The sequence below is a fragment of the Psittacula echo genome, assembly GCF_963264785.1.
Source record: "Psittacula echo genome assembly, chromosome: 4".
NCBI lineage: Eukaryota > Metazoa > Chordata > Aves > Psittaciformes > Psittacidae > Psittacula > Psittacula echo.
This window is the reverse complement of record NC_137738.1, coordinates 106,099,864-106,116,787: the sequence shown is the minus strand read 5'-3', so window position 1 is coordinate 106,116,787 and position 16,924 is coordinate 106,099,864. Positions and strand designations below refer to the sequence as shown.

Here is a 16,924-nt window from a genome sequence, read left to right as displayed (position 1 = left end):
AGAGACAATGATCTAAGAATGCAAAGCTCTTGAAACCCCTCCAGAAAGCTGCGATTTATGAGCAGCCTGTTCCAACTGGCAGAGGGAAATCATCAGTGGGACAAAAACATTGTGTAATAGCCCTCCTCCTCCTGCTACCCCCTCAAGAGGCAGGCAGGGAAGGGGAGCTAAGACAGACACCGAGGGAAAGGGCAGCAGAGAATCATTGGGAATCTTCTGCCACCATCTCAGGGCTTGGGCGCTGCGGACCTCTCACAGTGGCTGACCTGGAGCACTTTGAAACACATTTTGATGCTGAAGGCAGTGACCAGGATGGTTTGGCTGCCCCAGGGATTGGACCACAGAGCCTCTGCACCATCTGCCTTTGCAAGGATGGGGCAAGTCCAGATCTCAGCTGCTCTGAATGATGGGTGCATGAAGCGGGGCCTTTGGTCCTTCCTCGTAAAACAGGTTGCAAATATGAGAGATGAAAGCCTGCAATCATGAATTTACCCCAAATCTGATCACTGATTACCTTAAAATCCTCATCCAACCCTTGCACCCTGGGACACAGCTTCACATGAGTGAGTGTGGTCACCTGAGGGCTTAGGGGTATTCTTTGGTTGGAGAGAGGAGGGAGGTGCTGGTGTTTTCAGCTTTACAGGTTTCCCAGGTAGCACAGAGGCCAGCGAGGATTTCAGGAGTGGTTTGCACATCTTTCAGTGCCACTTCTCCTTTGGGCTGCTGCATGGCTCCTCTGGATGCTGGCTGGGTTGTAAGCGATACCCAAGGCATGATTTCACCCCGAGGTTTTGGGATGCTTTGCTCCCTTGTGTGTGTGTCCTCAGACACAACACTTGGTTGTAAAACATGCAGTGAGGGAAGCGAGTCTGATTCTGGTTTTGGTGTGTAGACTGCCACTTCCTCTTGCAATCCTTTTTTATTCTTCCCCCGCCCTGCCTTCTGTCTTCCTGATCTAAAATAAAACCCACTAACAGACAGTGTCAGTCTGTGAGGAGGAAACCACAAGGTGCTGGGAATACTCCAGCTGGGATTTTTTCCATATATATATTTTCCATATACATATAAAAAGAGGCTAGACCGTGATAGCTGAAATTCTGTGTAACAGAGGCAGTCTGAAAATTCTGCCTTTAAGTCCTTAAACGTATCATTCCCCAGTGTTTCTGGTGTAAATGGGACCTGTTGGGGCATTTCTATGCTATCTCTATTGAATCTCATGAAGGGTTTATGGATGTTTGTGGGGGATGTCAAAATACAAATCACTCCCTGCTTATATGATAGCACTTCCCAGTGCCAAAAGAGTGAGAAATGAGACACTCTCATAGGAACAACGACCCTTTTCATTGTTGCTACACTGGGGCTCTGACATTCGAGCAAGGTCTTGTCTATTAGTAGGTTGAAGCAGACCATGCCTGGAAGAGTGGCCAGTTGACCCTAAGTTAAAATGTGTAAAATTGCTTTCTGCTTCCTCTTAAGTGACCCAAAGGAAGTCAGAAATCAAGTTGGACCAATTCATATTTAACTGAATTCTTTGTGCTGAATAATAGATAGAGGCTTGGATTAATTAAAACTTCAGGGATTTGGTCTAGTTGGATAAATGTCCAATACTCACTGAAAAAGAGCAACTGGAAAAGTTTCATTAAGGCTGTTTAAGGGAAAATATTTTGACTGTTCATTACAAAACAACGCATGAATAAAAATAAGGTGTTAATGGTTTCAGTTTCTATTTAAAATTTTTAGAACTGTTTTAAGTAAAAGCAAAACATGACCAATTAAAATGCTAGCCTGATCCCCCACATCCAAAATTTGCATTGAGCTTTTTGGAGCAAGAAGTAATCTGAAATTTAGTCTTCTAGTTAGCATGGAGAAATCTGTGGTCTTCCAGTCTACACATCTAAAATAACAATGCAGTTCATTATTCACATGGACTAGTCTCAAACGTGCTTTTTAATTTCAGCAAGGAACATGTCTCGTTGCTGGGTGGCTGTGGACAACCCGTAAATCAACAGCCAGCAGATCCCTGCTTCAAATAGGTGGATCAGCAGCCACTGGTACTCCAGACGGAGATGCCACAGCCTTGATTAGGTGGTCCACACATGTGGTCACATTAAAGGGCATTTTCAGGATGGACCCCAGAAGTGTCAACCTTAATAGCCACCAGCCTTTCACTGCAGACATCATGGGTCATCTAGGAAAGGGGGTGCAGCCGTAAGCCACTTGCACTAGTAAAGGCACTCGGAGGCATGAATCATCTCACTGCAGACTGCTGAGACTGGGAGGCTCCTTTCTGGGAACTTTGTGATGGGACCAGTGACCTGTACTCACGTTTCTCAAGGCCCTCATAACCTTCGGATGACTTGTTTGTTTTAAACAAAGTTCAACAAAAATCAGACATATTTCTACTTACATTGTTCCCTGTTCTATTTTTAAGTGCCTGGACCCACTTTTGACTCAGTGGCTGACAAACAAAACAGCACCTCATGTAAAACAGTAGCGTTTTGGCTTTGTTTTCCATCCATTTTTGCCCAAATACATAATAAATGCTCCCACCTTAATTTTTCCCCATCTCCTCCAGACTGCAAGGTGGAGCAGCAATTTCTGATGAAGCTGCATCAGTAATTCTAACCAGTGATGTGTGTGGTTACAAAAACTTGACCGGAAACCTTGCACACCCATAAACCTTGAGCACACCAGACTTGTACTTCCCCGACCACTCTCCAGGCAGAGCTGGAGCCACTGAACAGAGAGACCAGAGGCAGGAATCAATACAGACATAATTTTATGATTAAAAAATTGTGCATTTGGACAAACAGCCGGCAGATATGACCATCCCTCATCCCCCTTAATGCAGAAAACACATGTCTGGAACCCAGATATCTGATAATTCTAATGCCACATATAATGAACTCCTAAGACTGTGCTTGTACTAACCTCCTGCATTCGACTACCTGACAAGAGCCCAAAGACAGGTCCACCCTGTTGTTGACTCTAACTGATCCTAGAGAGAACTAGCCTCCCTTTTCCAAGGCATTATTTTTGCTGAAGAGTTGTCATTGCTGTCTTTTAAGCAAAAAGCCTCAGAAAATCAACATGTGGGACATAAATTGATTTCTTTTTCATTAAAAAAGTAATCAAAGAAGAATTTTAATGAGATTTTGTTTTTCCAGATGTCCATGGGGAAATAAGGCTATTTCTCTACTAGTGTAAACACAACAACATCATGGCTGGTTGTCTCGTCCATAGGCTAACTGACTCTCTGGCCACAATCCTATTGAACCTTTGCTACCCGGGCAGCACCAGATTCAGCACCCAGGCATGGCACTGATTAACTTACTGGTATAGATAGAGCTGCTGTGCCCCAAATACCTCCTTCCTTGGAAATGATACCCAATGAGCTTTAAAGTGGAGGGGGAGGCATCACTGAGGGTTTACGTACTATGGGAGACAGAGAACTGAACTCAGTTCCAGAGCCCCCTACCAGTTCCCCAGCCCCATGCGACTATGAACATCTTCATGATGTTAGTTTGTTCCTCCTGTGGAGGCAGAAGAATTATTTGTCTTCTCTGCCTTGACCTCCTTGTGAAAACCCCAAGTCTCGATGCCTCATTGCATCTTCCCAGGCATGGCAGAGTCTCATTTGATTCTGGTTCACACCACATATGAGAACAAAGACATGGGGCCACCACTCAGCCTCCTGAGAGAGGCATGCTGTGGGCTCACATGCACACACACAAGAACTTATGCACACACAGAGCTTACAGATGCAGTCAGGTACAGGCATGTCAACACAGCCACACAGCTTTCAGCTCAGTGCTGACTTGCATCTCCTGCTCATCCCCAGGGCTTGGGCTGGTGCTGCATGGACACAGTCACGTTCACCCAGCCTCAGAGCGCTCTGCTTGGGCACGTGGAGGGGAGCAGAGCTGGGATGGGGTGATGGGTTGAGAGATTGTACCACTCTGACATGGTCAGGAGTGGTGCTGGCACAGGAGGAAGAGCCTAGAGGCATCCAGGCTTGGTCTAGACAGACTGCTTTGGGTGCCAGGTGCCCCAAGACCTCTTGAGTCCCTGCCCTTGCTGGGCTGCACCATGGGTGTCTCTGCCCTCTGTGCCATGCAGAGGCAAGTGTGCAGCTATGTGCACAAAAGGCAAAAATCTATCTCATCCATCTGACATCCTGCCAAGCAGGGAGGGAATCCCGTGGGTTTGCTGCAGGTCCAAAGCTCATTGCAGTGATTTAACTTTAACTTTATAGTCACACTTTATGTTCATCACAGAAAAGTCCCTTTTCTCCTCTCCTCTTCTGATGGATGTGTGCTGCTACAGAGGATCCAGGATTTGCTGGTGCTGCTGTTGTGGTAACGTCAGCCTAGGGTGATTTCTGTCATATGAGATGTCTTGGGCGTAAGTTACCTCCTTTGCCTTACTGCAGGGGTAACCACACGGTGTCTTGTGGCCACTGCTGACATCAAGATCATAATCATATATTGCTCTGGTTATAACTTCTAGGGCACACAAGCTACTTCTGGCTGGCTGGAGGCTCTATACAAATGTGTCCACGATCTGTCCATAATCTATACCACAGCCAAAATGAAGCTAGAGTACACTGGACTCAATGGAGCAAGTCAACAAACACATCTTCTCACCACTTCTTGGGGCTGCATACCATTTTACCCACCGTCCCTTCCCTGCTGGAAGGGCTCCTTTCCACCGGCTTCCACCTCAAATAGCCCCATGGACCCTGTGCTTGGGCCAGCAGAGGCTGAGGATTGTTGCCTGAGGTGACATCCATGGAAGAGAGTGATTTATTTCTGAAGAGGCAGCTGTAGCCTGGGGGAAGGTAAAGGGGAAGGCAAAAGGGATTTTGCTTTACTTTGTGGCTGATCTTTGACTCCCTCCTTTGATTTTTGGCTACAACCAACCACACTGGAGCTGCGTCAGTAACTGTGTGGGGAACAGAAGGAGAACGGACTTTGCAAAGGAGCAGGCTAAGTGCACATCTTGGGTTCAGATGCCTTCCACACTTCCCTCATACAGGATTTGTCTTCTCAATGAGCATCTCTGGGCCATCCCAGTGTGCAGCTCCACTGCTCTACCCTGCCACCAAGAACCAGCTGTGGGTACCCTGTTTTCTCCTGTTCCCTCTGTTCCTCTTTGGCCTCTTTCACCCAGCCGCCAGGCAGAGGGAGCCCCGGCCCTGCCCAGTTCTCTCTTTCTCCCCCATCCTTCCCTCTTCTTCCCTCCTTCAGCACAGTGAGAACCGCCGCGAGTTGATGTTCATCTTGGTGACTCCGATGAGCTTGAGCGGCTTGGAGAGGCTGAAGGAGCTCACGAGGGGGAAGTCACAGAAGAGGTCAGCGAGCTCGTCCCTCTCCTCCAGCTCGTACGTGGCGTCATTGAGCATGCGCTGGTGGAGGTGGCAGGTCTGCTCGATCTTCAGCTTGTTGATGTCGCTGCGGAGCCGCATGAGCTGCCTCGCCAGCTGCTGGTCCTGCAGGCGCATTTCTGCCTGGAACACAAGACGAAGGGTGGGGAGGGAAGAGGTTATTGGCAAGGGAACATCAAATCTGGTCATAGTGATACCATGATATCAGCTCCCAGATAGCAGCTGCGCTAAATCACTAGAAATGAAACTCTGTGAGAGAGGCTATACCATTGGAAAGAACTGGGAGGGAGATAAGCATCTTCCAAGCTGGCAATGCATCCCTGTCATATACCAGCTCAGGATGGTGAGTTTTTAGCTTTCATGAAGTCTGTGCCTGCTTAGGTTTTTCAGGAGTTAAAGCCAGCCATGCCAAGGCTGTTGGCTTGGGTATCTGTCACAGCAGGCTTCAGAGCTTCCATCTCAACCTTAAGCAAAGCTTAAATTAATTTTGCTCATAAGGGAGCAGCCACAGCGAGAAGGAGCAATTAGAGGTGGAAAGGACCAATTAAAAGAACCCAAGAGAACTCATCCCCAAATACTTGGCCCATGTTTCCAGCCTGCATAAATCCGGGCTGGTTCATGACAGGCGGGAGCATAGGCCTCCACATCCCTCATGGCTTATATCACTGATCTGAAGGAGCTCTCGGGATGGGACATCCACAGTTCCGCACAGGAGTGAAAGCAACTATCCTGCAGGCTAATGAGCTAAGTGTTTTGGAGGGTTTTTTCCTCCCTTGGCACCTACCTTTGGAAAGTGGAAGATTCAGAAGTGATGAAAGAAAAGAGCTTGGGGTTTGCTGGTTTTTTTAATTTCAACTTATAATAAAGCAGAAAATTCATGGCCAAAGGATATTGAGAGTGGTGATGGGAAGAGGTGGATGCTTGGTGCAAGAATCAGCCTTTGTCTGGGGAACAGAAGCAGGTAGAGCTAGAACAGCAGATGCTGAAAGCACAATCCCCACTTCTCACCCAATATCCCTCCTCACAGAAAAGCACAAGCCACATAAGCTGCAAAGAAAAGAAGGTGGTGGGAGAGGATCCAAACAGCTCTGAGCAAACCCTGTGGCTTAAATCTCTCTGTAACTGCTGGAAACGAGGGAAAAAGCCTGGAATACAGTCCTACATCTCCCCTAATGGGATATCCTACCTCTTTCCCTGGTGTTGCCTCCATCTCAGGACATGAACTGGCACTGGGAGGAGCGTCTTGGAAGAAGGATCCTGATTTTCATTTGTGGGTTTGGTTTTTTTTCCATCCCAGTGTCTTCCTGGGTAAGTCCTGTCCTCACTGGTTTCTCAGTGCATGAGATGATGCCCTGAGCTCACCTCAAGCTGTACAGTGGAGCTGCCCTGAACCCAAATCCATCATTTATGTCACTGCTTTGACTTGCATCACTGATTTCTCAGCTCCCTGTGGTTTGAATGAGAAGCTCAGGAACAGACCCAGACTACATATATATTCATATATTAATATTAATTTAATATATTTAATATTCTTTAATATATTCTATATTATTTAATTATATATTGAATGTTATTTAATATATTAAATAGTACATGGCAACAAAGTCTTCCCCTATGCTCAACTGTGAGCAAGGCCCTGGCATCCTCTGAGCTAAGGCCAGCTTTCAGAGTCCCAAGCTATTCCCCAATGGTACTCTTCAGGAGTTAACACAGAGGGATTCATCCTCAGCAGGCTTTTGGGTTACAGCCTCCTTGTCTGGATTATAACATTGTGGATTCAGTCAGACCATACCAGTTGCCTCCAGGCACGAAAACAAACTGTTTAGTTTACAAGTACAGATGTAGCTGTAGGGGTTGGGGGTGAATTTATTCCTGATCTGGTGACTCATACATAAAGCTGCAGAAGGGAAGGGAGGAGGGAAAATTCCCCTTGAGAGGCTCCACAGGTGGCTCTGGTATTTCTGCATGAGACTTTTCTGATGCCTGATGCATGGGCTGCTACAACAAGGATGTGAACCACGGCAATCTCAGGATTAACCTCAGGATTAATCTCAGGGCATAACCCCTCCTCCTCCAGGCAATGCCTCCAAAGACATTTGGATCACCCCTTGCAGCATTTCCAGTCTCACAGCAAGGTGAAGCAGCCACCTTAGGATGTTGAAGAGCTTGGTGGGAAGCCTGGCTCTGCTCCAGCTGTTTTCTGCAGCTGTCAGGAAACCCTTTGCAATGCTGTGCTCAGAGCCTATGCTGACAGCTGATGTGTGTATAGTGAAAATTAATCCAAGCCAAGCAAGGCTTTTCTCAGTCCTGGACCATGGAAACATCCTGGAGGACCTTGCCTAGTGCTCTCAGCCAGCGACTGGATTCCAGCTTAGTTGCCTGGAGAGGATATGGTCACCTTTTTACCAGTCCCTGAGTGAATCTCTTTTTCTCTCTCGGGGAATCTCAAATCGTTGGCAGAGTTGTGGCCATTTGCCTCCTTAAAAAAAGCACTGTTTCCTTGTGGACTTTGTAGCCTGTGCCCCCAGCAGAGTAACGCCACTGGGCAGGTTTTTCTTCTCCCATCTCAGTTGCAATGAAAAAATCCTCCTTATTTTGTTGGTATTTTTCCTTATTTCACAACCGCTGCTGAGCCTTGACATTTTATCAGGAAGGCGATCGTGGCCATTATTGAACTGACCCGTGGTCATTCTTTCTTGTCAGTTTATCAAGATACATAAGAAATGTCAACAAGTGCTTTCAAGAACGGGGGATTAAAAAGGTCACCACTGCCACAAAGCGTTTAAAAATTAATTACAAGGCCATTGTGGAGAGGGATGTGAATTGGTGGTTGCTGGTTTTCCGTTGAGAACCAGCTTTCCATTTTTGACCTGTTCTTGCTTCTCCTGTCTTTTGAGGAAGCTGTCTTGATTTCATGCAAGCTGGAAGTCGAAATCCCTCCAGGACATGTCCTTTGGGTGCTCAATCTCCACTCACCTTTCCTTCCCTCCATCAGGCTTGCTCACCCTGACATGTACTGAGCCAGCCACATGGCCTGCTGGCCTGCTTGTAGGGTGGGAGCAACATGGCATAGAGCAAACCCACCACCCGTCTACACTGATCACCTAGGCTGTAACACTGTCTTGGATACAGCCATCTCTGTCTGTGCTTCTGGCTGAATGGGGAAGCAAGGCTGACCAGTCAGATGTGCACTATCAGTCTCTCACCCTTCCCACTCACCACTGGGGCTTGGCTTGAGATGCAAAACCCTGTTCCCCCTCCATGGACTTGTCCAATTAAACCTTGCTTTGTTCAAAACCACCCAGAATATTAGCATAATTTGGGTCAGAATCCAGAAATCCTCATTCTCCTTCCCTTTCCCAGAAGCTCCACAGGAGCCCCAGAAACATTCAATCTGTCCCATGCTGAGGAGCCAGCCATCGCTAGGAATTATGAATGATCACTTTTTAAAAGGAGCACTGTCCGGTCAGCAGAGCTCCACAAAGAAATACGAGATTACAGGGCTCGCATCATGGAAAGCCATCGGGTCTTCAGTTTGCACAGTTCATCTACAGGGCCAGTCACCACAAAGTAACTCAATGAACCAGTTAATCTGTGTGGGATGACAACATGATCCCACAAATTCTGTGTCATGTCCTGGGGAAACCCAGCAGAAGCCATGCATTTCGCTTCCTTCAAGTCTCACACGCCAAATGAAGGAAGAACCTTAGGTATGTCTTGCTCACACCAACCACTTTTTAATCCAGGCAAAGAGCTGCCTTTCATCTGCATGATTGGAGCATGCTGTTGAGATGGACAGGCTGCCAGTTTCAGGTCCTTCCTGGCCGAGGAGCTACTGCAACTGCTAGACCGAATCACAAAGCTGGACCACAGGGTATTATGAACCCACAAAGGATTTTCTGTTTGGAATGAGTCTCTGAGTCATCTAGGGATGTTTAACATGGGGGTGGGAGATAACAGACAGGGATGCATCCTTGCCTGTTGTCCAGTCTCAGTAGCCTAGTCCAGACCTGCCTTCAAACTTGCCTTATCTACATGGTCAGACAGAAGACCCATTGCCAGTGGTTCACCTATGGGGGTATGTATCAACAGAGAGCAAGTACCCCATGACACGGAGATGTGGAGCTCCCTGGGACCTCTTCCCAAAAGAGAAGTGTCCCATGGACAAAGTTCTAGTCTGTGGTCCGTGAAGCTCAAGTCTGTAGGGAAGTGGCTGCTCCCATGGAGCTAGTCCTTTTAATTTCCAAAAGATCAAAAGAAACTTAAATCTAAACTGGTGTTTTCCAAACTGTGTGCAGCCACTTGGATTCCAGCATGGAGAAGCACTGGCCAGTTATTAGGCCCTTACCAAACACTTCAGAGAAGTCAGTTAAGTGTGCGTTTTGGTCTGAGGCTTCATCTTCAGAGGTGCTCAGATACTACCTTGCTATGGCTAATTTTATATACTCGTGCTCTTGTGCTGCAACACACAGCCCCAAATGACGTATCTCATCTCCTTCTCTACTGCCGGGCTACTGAGGCCCTGGCACAGGTTGCCCAGAGAAGCTGTGTCTGCCCCATCCCTGGCAGTGTTCAAGGCCAGGTTGGACGGGGCTTGGAGCAACCTGGTCTAGTGGAAGGTGTCCCTGCCCGTGGCAGGGAAGGTGGAACTGAACGAGCTTTAGGGTAGATTCTGACCCAAACTATTCAGTGTTCTATGAACTTAACAGTAGAGGTGACCCCACTCTGGTCCTTTCGTTGTTTTAAATACAAATACAGGCAAATCCTTCATGGATCTGCTATGTAACAGAGGACTCCCAGTGCAGGCCAGTCTCCATCACCATATCTAGTCCCTAGACTCCTTCTACTCTTCACCCCCCAGCAACCAGAGAGCAATCTGCAGTGAGGCTCAAGTCAGCACTATTTTGGTGCTGCATCATTGTTTAAGTTCATTTAAGTACTTATTCAGCCAATATCAGTACCCCAAAAGGAGATAATAGCTGTTAATACTTAATATTAAGTGTCTGATGAACAAGGCATGGGAGTTCTATGTTTCTCCCAGAATGCATCAGGCATTTGTGTCCCTTTTCAGGAGTCTTCCCTGCATTGTGGCTCAGACACCTCAGATTTCAATGCCAAACACTGGTGAATTTGAGATGGAAAAAGTATTTTCCTACTGGGACAAAGTCAGAACTGTTCCAAGATGTCCCAGTTCACAGCTTTGTTCTTTAACCACATTTAAGAGGAAGAAGACTTTGAAGGCTTAATTTTAGAACTCGTAAAACCTGTCAAATTTCAAGAACAAAGAGGAAAGTACAGTCCGACCACTCTGATCCTTGGGTCTGTCACCATACCCTGGCTGGCGACGGCTCTACTTTCAGCATTGATGAAAAGCAGCCACACTTGACAGTGGAAAGGCAAACACGAAGGCAAAGAAGAGGCAGGAGGAGTTGGGAAGTGAAGTGCAGCCCTGAGGCGGTTCAGCACATGCTGAGTGCTGCAATTTGCTCCTACACCTACACCAAGCCTCTCAGCGCAAAAACAAGAGCAGGAATTTGCATGGCTGAATAAATCAGCTTTTCAGGGCCAGATTCTCAGCACGTCCCATCTGACGTGGCTGGTTGGAGCTCAGTGGGCATATGTCAGTCCTATAAAGCAGGGCGAGGACTTGATGTGCAGAATTAGGTCCTGGGACAGGTCATGTGGGGTGAAAGACCAAGAACAGCAGATGCAAGGTAGGACCTTGGGTTTGTCCTTCACTTCTGAATGTGAGGAGCCTCAACCTGCCAAAAGCTGAACCCGAGCAGACCCTGGAGACATGGAGGCAAATTCCTTGCAGCAAGGAATCATAGAACTGTAGAGCACCAGGTTGGAAGGGACCTCAGGGGCCATCTGGTCCAACCTTTCTAGGGAAAGCATGACCCAGAGTAGACAATGTGTTTTGTGTAGAATGGGAGTAATGCTTCAGATTTAACAGGTAACTTTAATTTTGAAGCTAGGAACACCTGGACTATTAATTCACCACACAATTAACCCATGCTGTAGCCTGTTCTATACTACCCTGGCCAGGGGGATGTATGGGCATACACATACTACTGAAGTCACTTTGCCACCTCTACTGGTTTTGGCTGGGATAGAGTTGATTCCAAAATTGGGTGGTCCTGTACAAATTGCCTGTTGGGAACGTCCCCAGCATGTGCAGACTCCTGAAGCTGTAACTGCTTGGCAGGGTGCTATCTGGTACAAGCCAAAACCATGCTGGGGCCATGCTATTGAAATAACCCGGCCTAAACACGCTGGTAGCTGTGGTGAGGGTTGCACAGCGCGAGTGATGGAGCTGCATACATTCAGTAAGGACACTGGCTGGTATACTTTTTTCCTGGATAGAAATCTCTACATTCACCAGCTTTTGCCATTTCATTGGATAGATGAATCCTGCATATCCCAAATTGACTTCTCATGAAGGACTGTGTAGAGTGGTGGAGAATTCACCCTGCAGCAGAGGACAGCATGACAAAGGCAGATTTCACCTCAGTTATGACTGCTGGATCATTTAGGATAACCTTCAGAAAGCTGTCCAGGATACTCAACACTTGCTTGGGTTGCGTGGTGCTCCCAGGTCTATGGTCTCCTATGTTAAATCAGACCAGAAGGATTGATCTCCCACTTCGGGTGACCTTACCCAATCTGTGGAGTGCTGGTGTCCTGCCTGGCTGCTCTAAGCAGGGTGCTGTCTGAGGGATGGTGCCCTTTCTGGCCTTTACTCCTGTCTTAAATAAATACATACACTTAGGCATAACCATATCCTTCTATGAAGCCTTCCTGACAGCTTTACTATCAGAATATGTGGATAAACAAGGAAAAATCCTGGCAGTGTTGGAATGTGTGGAAGCTTGGTCGCTTATTTGAAAGAAATTGGGTTTCACCCTTGAAATGTAATGTGAAATGCATCCTTTTGTTCCAGCATCCTGTGATGCATTGGCCTCACTGTGTTCTTGCTGTTCGCTGGCAGCTCTTACCCAGCAATAGTGCCTCCAACATAGCTATTTAGCTGTGTGGTCAGTCAAATACATGCTCTCTTTTGGGGGGAAATTGTTCTAAATTACATAAGTCACGTCCAGATCCAGAAAAGACTGGTATAATTATGAGGCGAGAAAATAGAAAGTGAGGAATAATTAGGGTTTGCTTTGCCCTTTTTCTTCTTTAATTTAAAGTTTCAGTTTTTGTCAGACAGTGGTTTATATACCACACCCCGGTCGAAAGGGTAGAATGAGACAATTTATACTTCCATCACGGGCAGAAACCGAAAGAACAAATCTCTTCAAATCCAGGGCTCTGAGAAGGAAAATCTGCTTCTTACTGTCTTTGGGCATCTTGAGATTTGGGGTTTACACCAAGTGTGCTGTGAATTCAAGCTTGTATCAGAGATACAAGCACGGGCCCAGATTCAAGTCTCAAGTCTGGAGATGAGATTTTTAGGAGTGATTTTTAGGAGACCAGCTCAAAACTCTTCCTAATAGTCCTGGATTCCTGAAAGCACTGCAGCCACCTTCTGAAAGCCATGGTCCTGAGAAACAGCTCAAACACCACAACTGTGACATCCTGAGCCATCTCTGTAAATAACTTCTCCAGAGACCAACCTAGGTGGGTGAATACAGTGGGAGCACCAAAAAGGTGAAAATAAATATTATCTGAAACGAAAGTTGCAAAACTGTTACTCATTGTTGTGCACCAGAAGTTTTCCTCAAAGACTTTCAGCGCTTATCAAAAGCAAAACATGTGCACAGGAACATTTTCACAAGTGCATCTGAACTGCAAGTGATGTCCCAGCCCCTGGGGATGTTGCGATTGATGCCACTGTCAAGACAGTGGCAAATGCTGGTGGGACTCACAGGCAAGCTTCCAATTAGCCACCAGAAACAAGCACCAGAGTTTTGTCCAGTTCTGAGGGCCAAAAAATAAAGACTTTTCATTCCAGTGAGAAGTGAAGGATCACTTGGAAGTGGGGTCTTGGTGTCTGCTTGCTACTACTACACTTGGAGACCACTGGGGCACATTCTCCAGCCTTGAAAGCAGCTGTCCTGATCCTGTCATGTCCATTCTATTGACCTCCTGTGGCCTTTAGAAAAGATGTGCTGCATCCACACTTCCTTCTGGGAATGATCCCCACACTGTGCTAACTCCTGAGCTGGGCTGGAAGCTGTTTCAAACAGCAGTAGTTGGCCCAGGCCAGATTTGTGCCAAAGACCATGACAGATAGCAACACAACATCTAGAAGATGAATTACAGCCCCTATACACTGGCTCTGTGTGTTTCCATAGCACAAGTGTAACATTTTTGTCTTCTCTTCCTCTCTGTGAAACTATGAATCCACAACTACGAGAAATAAACATATGTGTAAGACTGGACCAAGGCTGGGATGAGAGGATGACAGAAACGTAGACCAGCTTCTAATGAAGCAGGAGCCAACAAACGATGAACCTGTAAAAGCTGAGATAAGGTTCTGGCACCATACATACAGCAGAAAAAGGAATATTAGTTGTTAGGTTTTACATAGTCAGCACAAGGGGATGCCACAACAGTTTGAAACAAAAGGAAGCACTTGGTCTCACCATGAGGAAATGACTTGGGGGAAGCACAAGAACTTATAGAGTGCTATGAGTTAAAAAAAGGAAAAAGAAAAAAGGGGGAATTAGGCAAACACTCTGAGGTCAGATTCACTAATGATTGTTAAACACAGTGGTCAGAATACAGCCTCCCACTGAGGGAGTTCCTAAACAGCCACAAGGTGCAAGAGCAGATCCAGGGGATGGATCTAGTCATGCTTCCCCTCTTACCACCCTGAAGAAGCATCTAGTGTGATACCCACAGGAGAAGTGCTATTACACCAGCACTGCCCATGTATCCATGCTGTATCCATGCCTGTTGCATTCATCTGAGTGTTGAGATGTAATTAGAGAAGCAGGGGATGGGGCAAACTGCAAACAAGTCCTAACCAGTAGAAGCAACCATTTCACCAAGGGATGCTTAGCTCCTCTGAGGTTATGGATGCTCTGGCACTCATCTTTTCCCTTCCCTGGGCTGCTCCTGCCAGCCACAGAAAATGCAGTATTGATTGTTGCCTTTTCACCTGGGCAGGTGAACAGGTAGGTAGGAACAAGGCAGGTAGGAACAAGGAGTCACTTGTTTCCTCATTCTTTATTTTCCGTCTTGATTAAGTGGGTGGTATAAAAGGGGCAGGAAACCACTTACCAGTTCCTTCCTAAGCCACGTCAAAGCTTCATCGATGCTCTCAAAGCCACCTATTCTCCCTGAGGTAAGAGTCACCTTGTCCTGCGCAGGACTCCCATTGAGGTGCAGCTGCACTTTTCTCAAGGGGACAGTCTCTCCCATGGCCTTTTTGGCTTCAGCCGTCTCCTCCTCCTCCTCTCCCGCTGGCTGAGGACTCTTCCATGCCTGCTCCTCCAGCTTTGCCTTCCACTCCAAGTAGGAAGGGCGCCTGGTTTCCAATCTCAGCTTCTCTGTCAATGCCTTGAGGGTCCTCAGGTGGTCATCAGGAGGAGCAGCTCCTCCAGATCCAGCATCCATACTGTCCAGCACCTCTTCTATTTGGATTTTGGGTAGAGACATCCTCTCTGGGAGTCAAAAGGCATAGGGGTAGGCTGCAAAGGACCAGGGATGGGAAACCCTCAAGGTCTGACCAGGTATCACGGCGTCAAACACAGCTCCTCAGTGGACAGCCAGAGCAGTGGTAGCTCCCGCTCAAGCACCACGTTGGCCTTGGATGAGCGCCTAGAAGAAAAAGAGAGGGTTGGTTTCCAGTTTGAGAGGGAAAAGAGAGTCAGGAAAGAGATAGGAGGGAGTGAGGGCTTTGGGAGAGGCACGGTGCCAAGGTGCTCCTGGGGAGTGTTACCTCACCTCAGCTATCTGACTGCTTTTGGGGCAGGAACAGACAGGCTCTGGTTTTTAGGGAAGCTCTGGTTACCAACATCTCCAATCTTAACTTAGGGGGCCGTGAAAGGGTTGCCAGGGAGGCCAGGACACATTCACACAACCAAATATCCTCAGAAGACAGCAATAGCTATTGCTGGGTGTTGAGGTGCCTGTGCACACTATGCTGATTTCCTGGCTGGCAAACCTGCATCTTTCCATCTGGGCAAAACAGGGCCAGGTGAACTTGGATTGAGTCCAGCGGAGGCCACAAAGATGCTCCGAGGGCTGAAGAACCTTTCCTATGGAGACAGGCTGAGAGATCTGGGCTTGTTCAGCCTGGAAAGGGAAAGCTCCAGGAAGACCTTTGACGTTCCAGTCCTAAAGGGGCCCCCATGTTTTACAAATCTGTGTTTAGGTTTAGGTTTGCCAAAGACACCAAATTGCAGCCATAACATTCAGCTCTTTCCTGTCGATCAGGATCAGGGCAGGATCATGTTCCCAGCCAAGTGTGGGAGTAACCAGTCTGGATTCAGATGCCTGTGCTAAGGGAGAATTGAACTTGTGGTTCACGTCCAGTCTCCCCATGGGAATGGTCCCAGTGGTCACCTTGAAAACATCCTGGTAGAGGACTAGCACAGAGGAGCCAGGAGCTTCCGCCCTGCTTCTGCTCCTGCCACCATATGTGGATTCAGGGAAGCTGTGCCCAAAGCTGCTCTACCAGACCATGGGACCTTCAGTGGCAGAGGACTCAAACAACTCAAGAGTTAAACTCAGGCTGTTTCTGCATTCATTTGAGGGTAGGATCAGATAAGAGACTTTCTCAAGGTCGTATGCTCATCTATGGCTGAGCTAGGAATAGATCCGAAGCTCTAGTCTACATGTTAAACACAAAACAAATACTTCTTTGCATGCCTGGTAACATGCCCAGAAAGACCAGTCAGGATGTATGCAGCTTTCTAGCAGGCTGCACTGAACCACAGCACTATGAGTTACTCAGCCATTCTTCTCCCTGCTATTTGCACCCACAAAGACGTGTGTAGCTCTGAAATCCAGACCATAATTACGCCTCTCGAACCTTTTCAGTAAGAAGATTCAATTTAAAATAAACACCAACAGAGAGCAAGATTTATCCCACAGTTGTGAGCAGGCACATGAGCCGAGCGAGGAGTTGATAATATACACACAGACAGTCTGGGGGTGGAGAATTAGTCATGTTGTGGTCTTGTTCCTGCTCTTATTTATGTTAATGAGAGTTTTACGGTGAGCGGGAGCAAACACAGATACTGTATCAGGTTGAAGCCAACAGCTCTCATGCTTGTAGCAGCAACAGTTTTCCTTCTTCTGTTGGGAAACAGATTGTATTGGAGGGGAAAGCAGAGGGATGCCCTGCTGGAGAGTCAAGCCCTGCACCAGCTCTTGCACGGATGCTCTGCAGAGCTGAGGACGTGTTGATGTGTTTCACTTGTCTCCAGCCTCAGCCTACAGAAATCAATAAGGGAAAACACCTAATGGCTTTAAACACCTCACCTTTGAGCTTTTTTCCTGACCATTATGATGGAGATTGCTGGGGGTGGCCAAAACCAGCAGCCCAATAGGGTCTGCTGCAGCTCTAAGCTACAAGATTTG

At 47.3% G+C, this 16,924-nt stretch overlaps 1 protein-coding gene across 1 annotated transcript; it reads right to left on the bottom strand.

The window, feature by feature from the left end:
- Nucleotides 1–5,245: 5,245 nt before the first annotated feature.
- FAM167A (family with sequence similarity 167 member A) lies at nt 5,246–15,052 on the bottom strand (the record flags this gene model as incomplete). The annotated part of the gene is made up of 2 exons (XM_080616633.1): nt 14,618–15,052; nt 5,246–5,509 (listed from the first exon to the last, which is right to left on the bottom strand). Exons 1-2 carry the CDS (start codon nt 14,993–14,995, stop codon nt 5,246–5,248), a joined length of 642 nt encoding a protein of 213 aa, XP_080472759.1. The 5' UTR covers nt 14,996–15,052.
- Nucleotides 15,053–16,924: the final 1,872 nt, after the last annotated feature.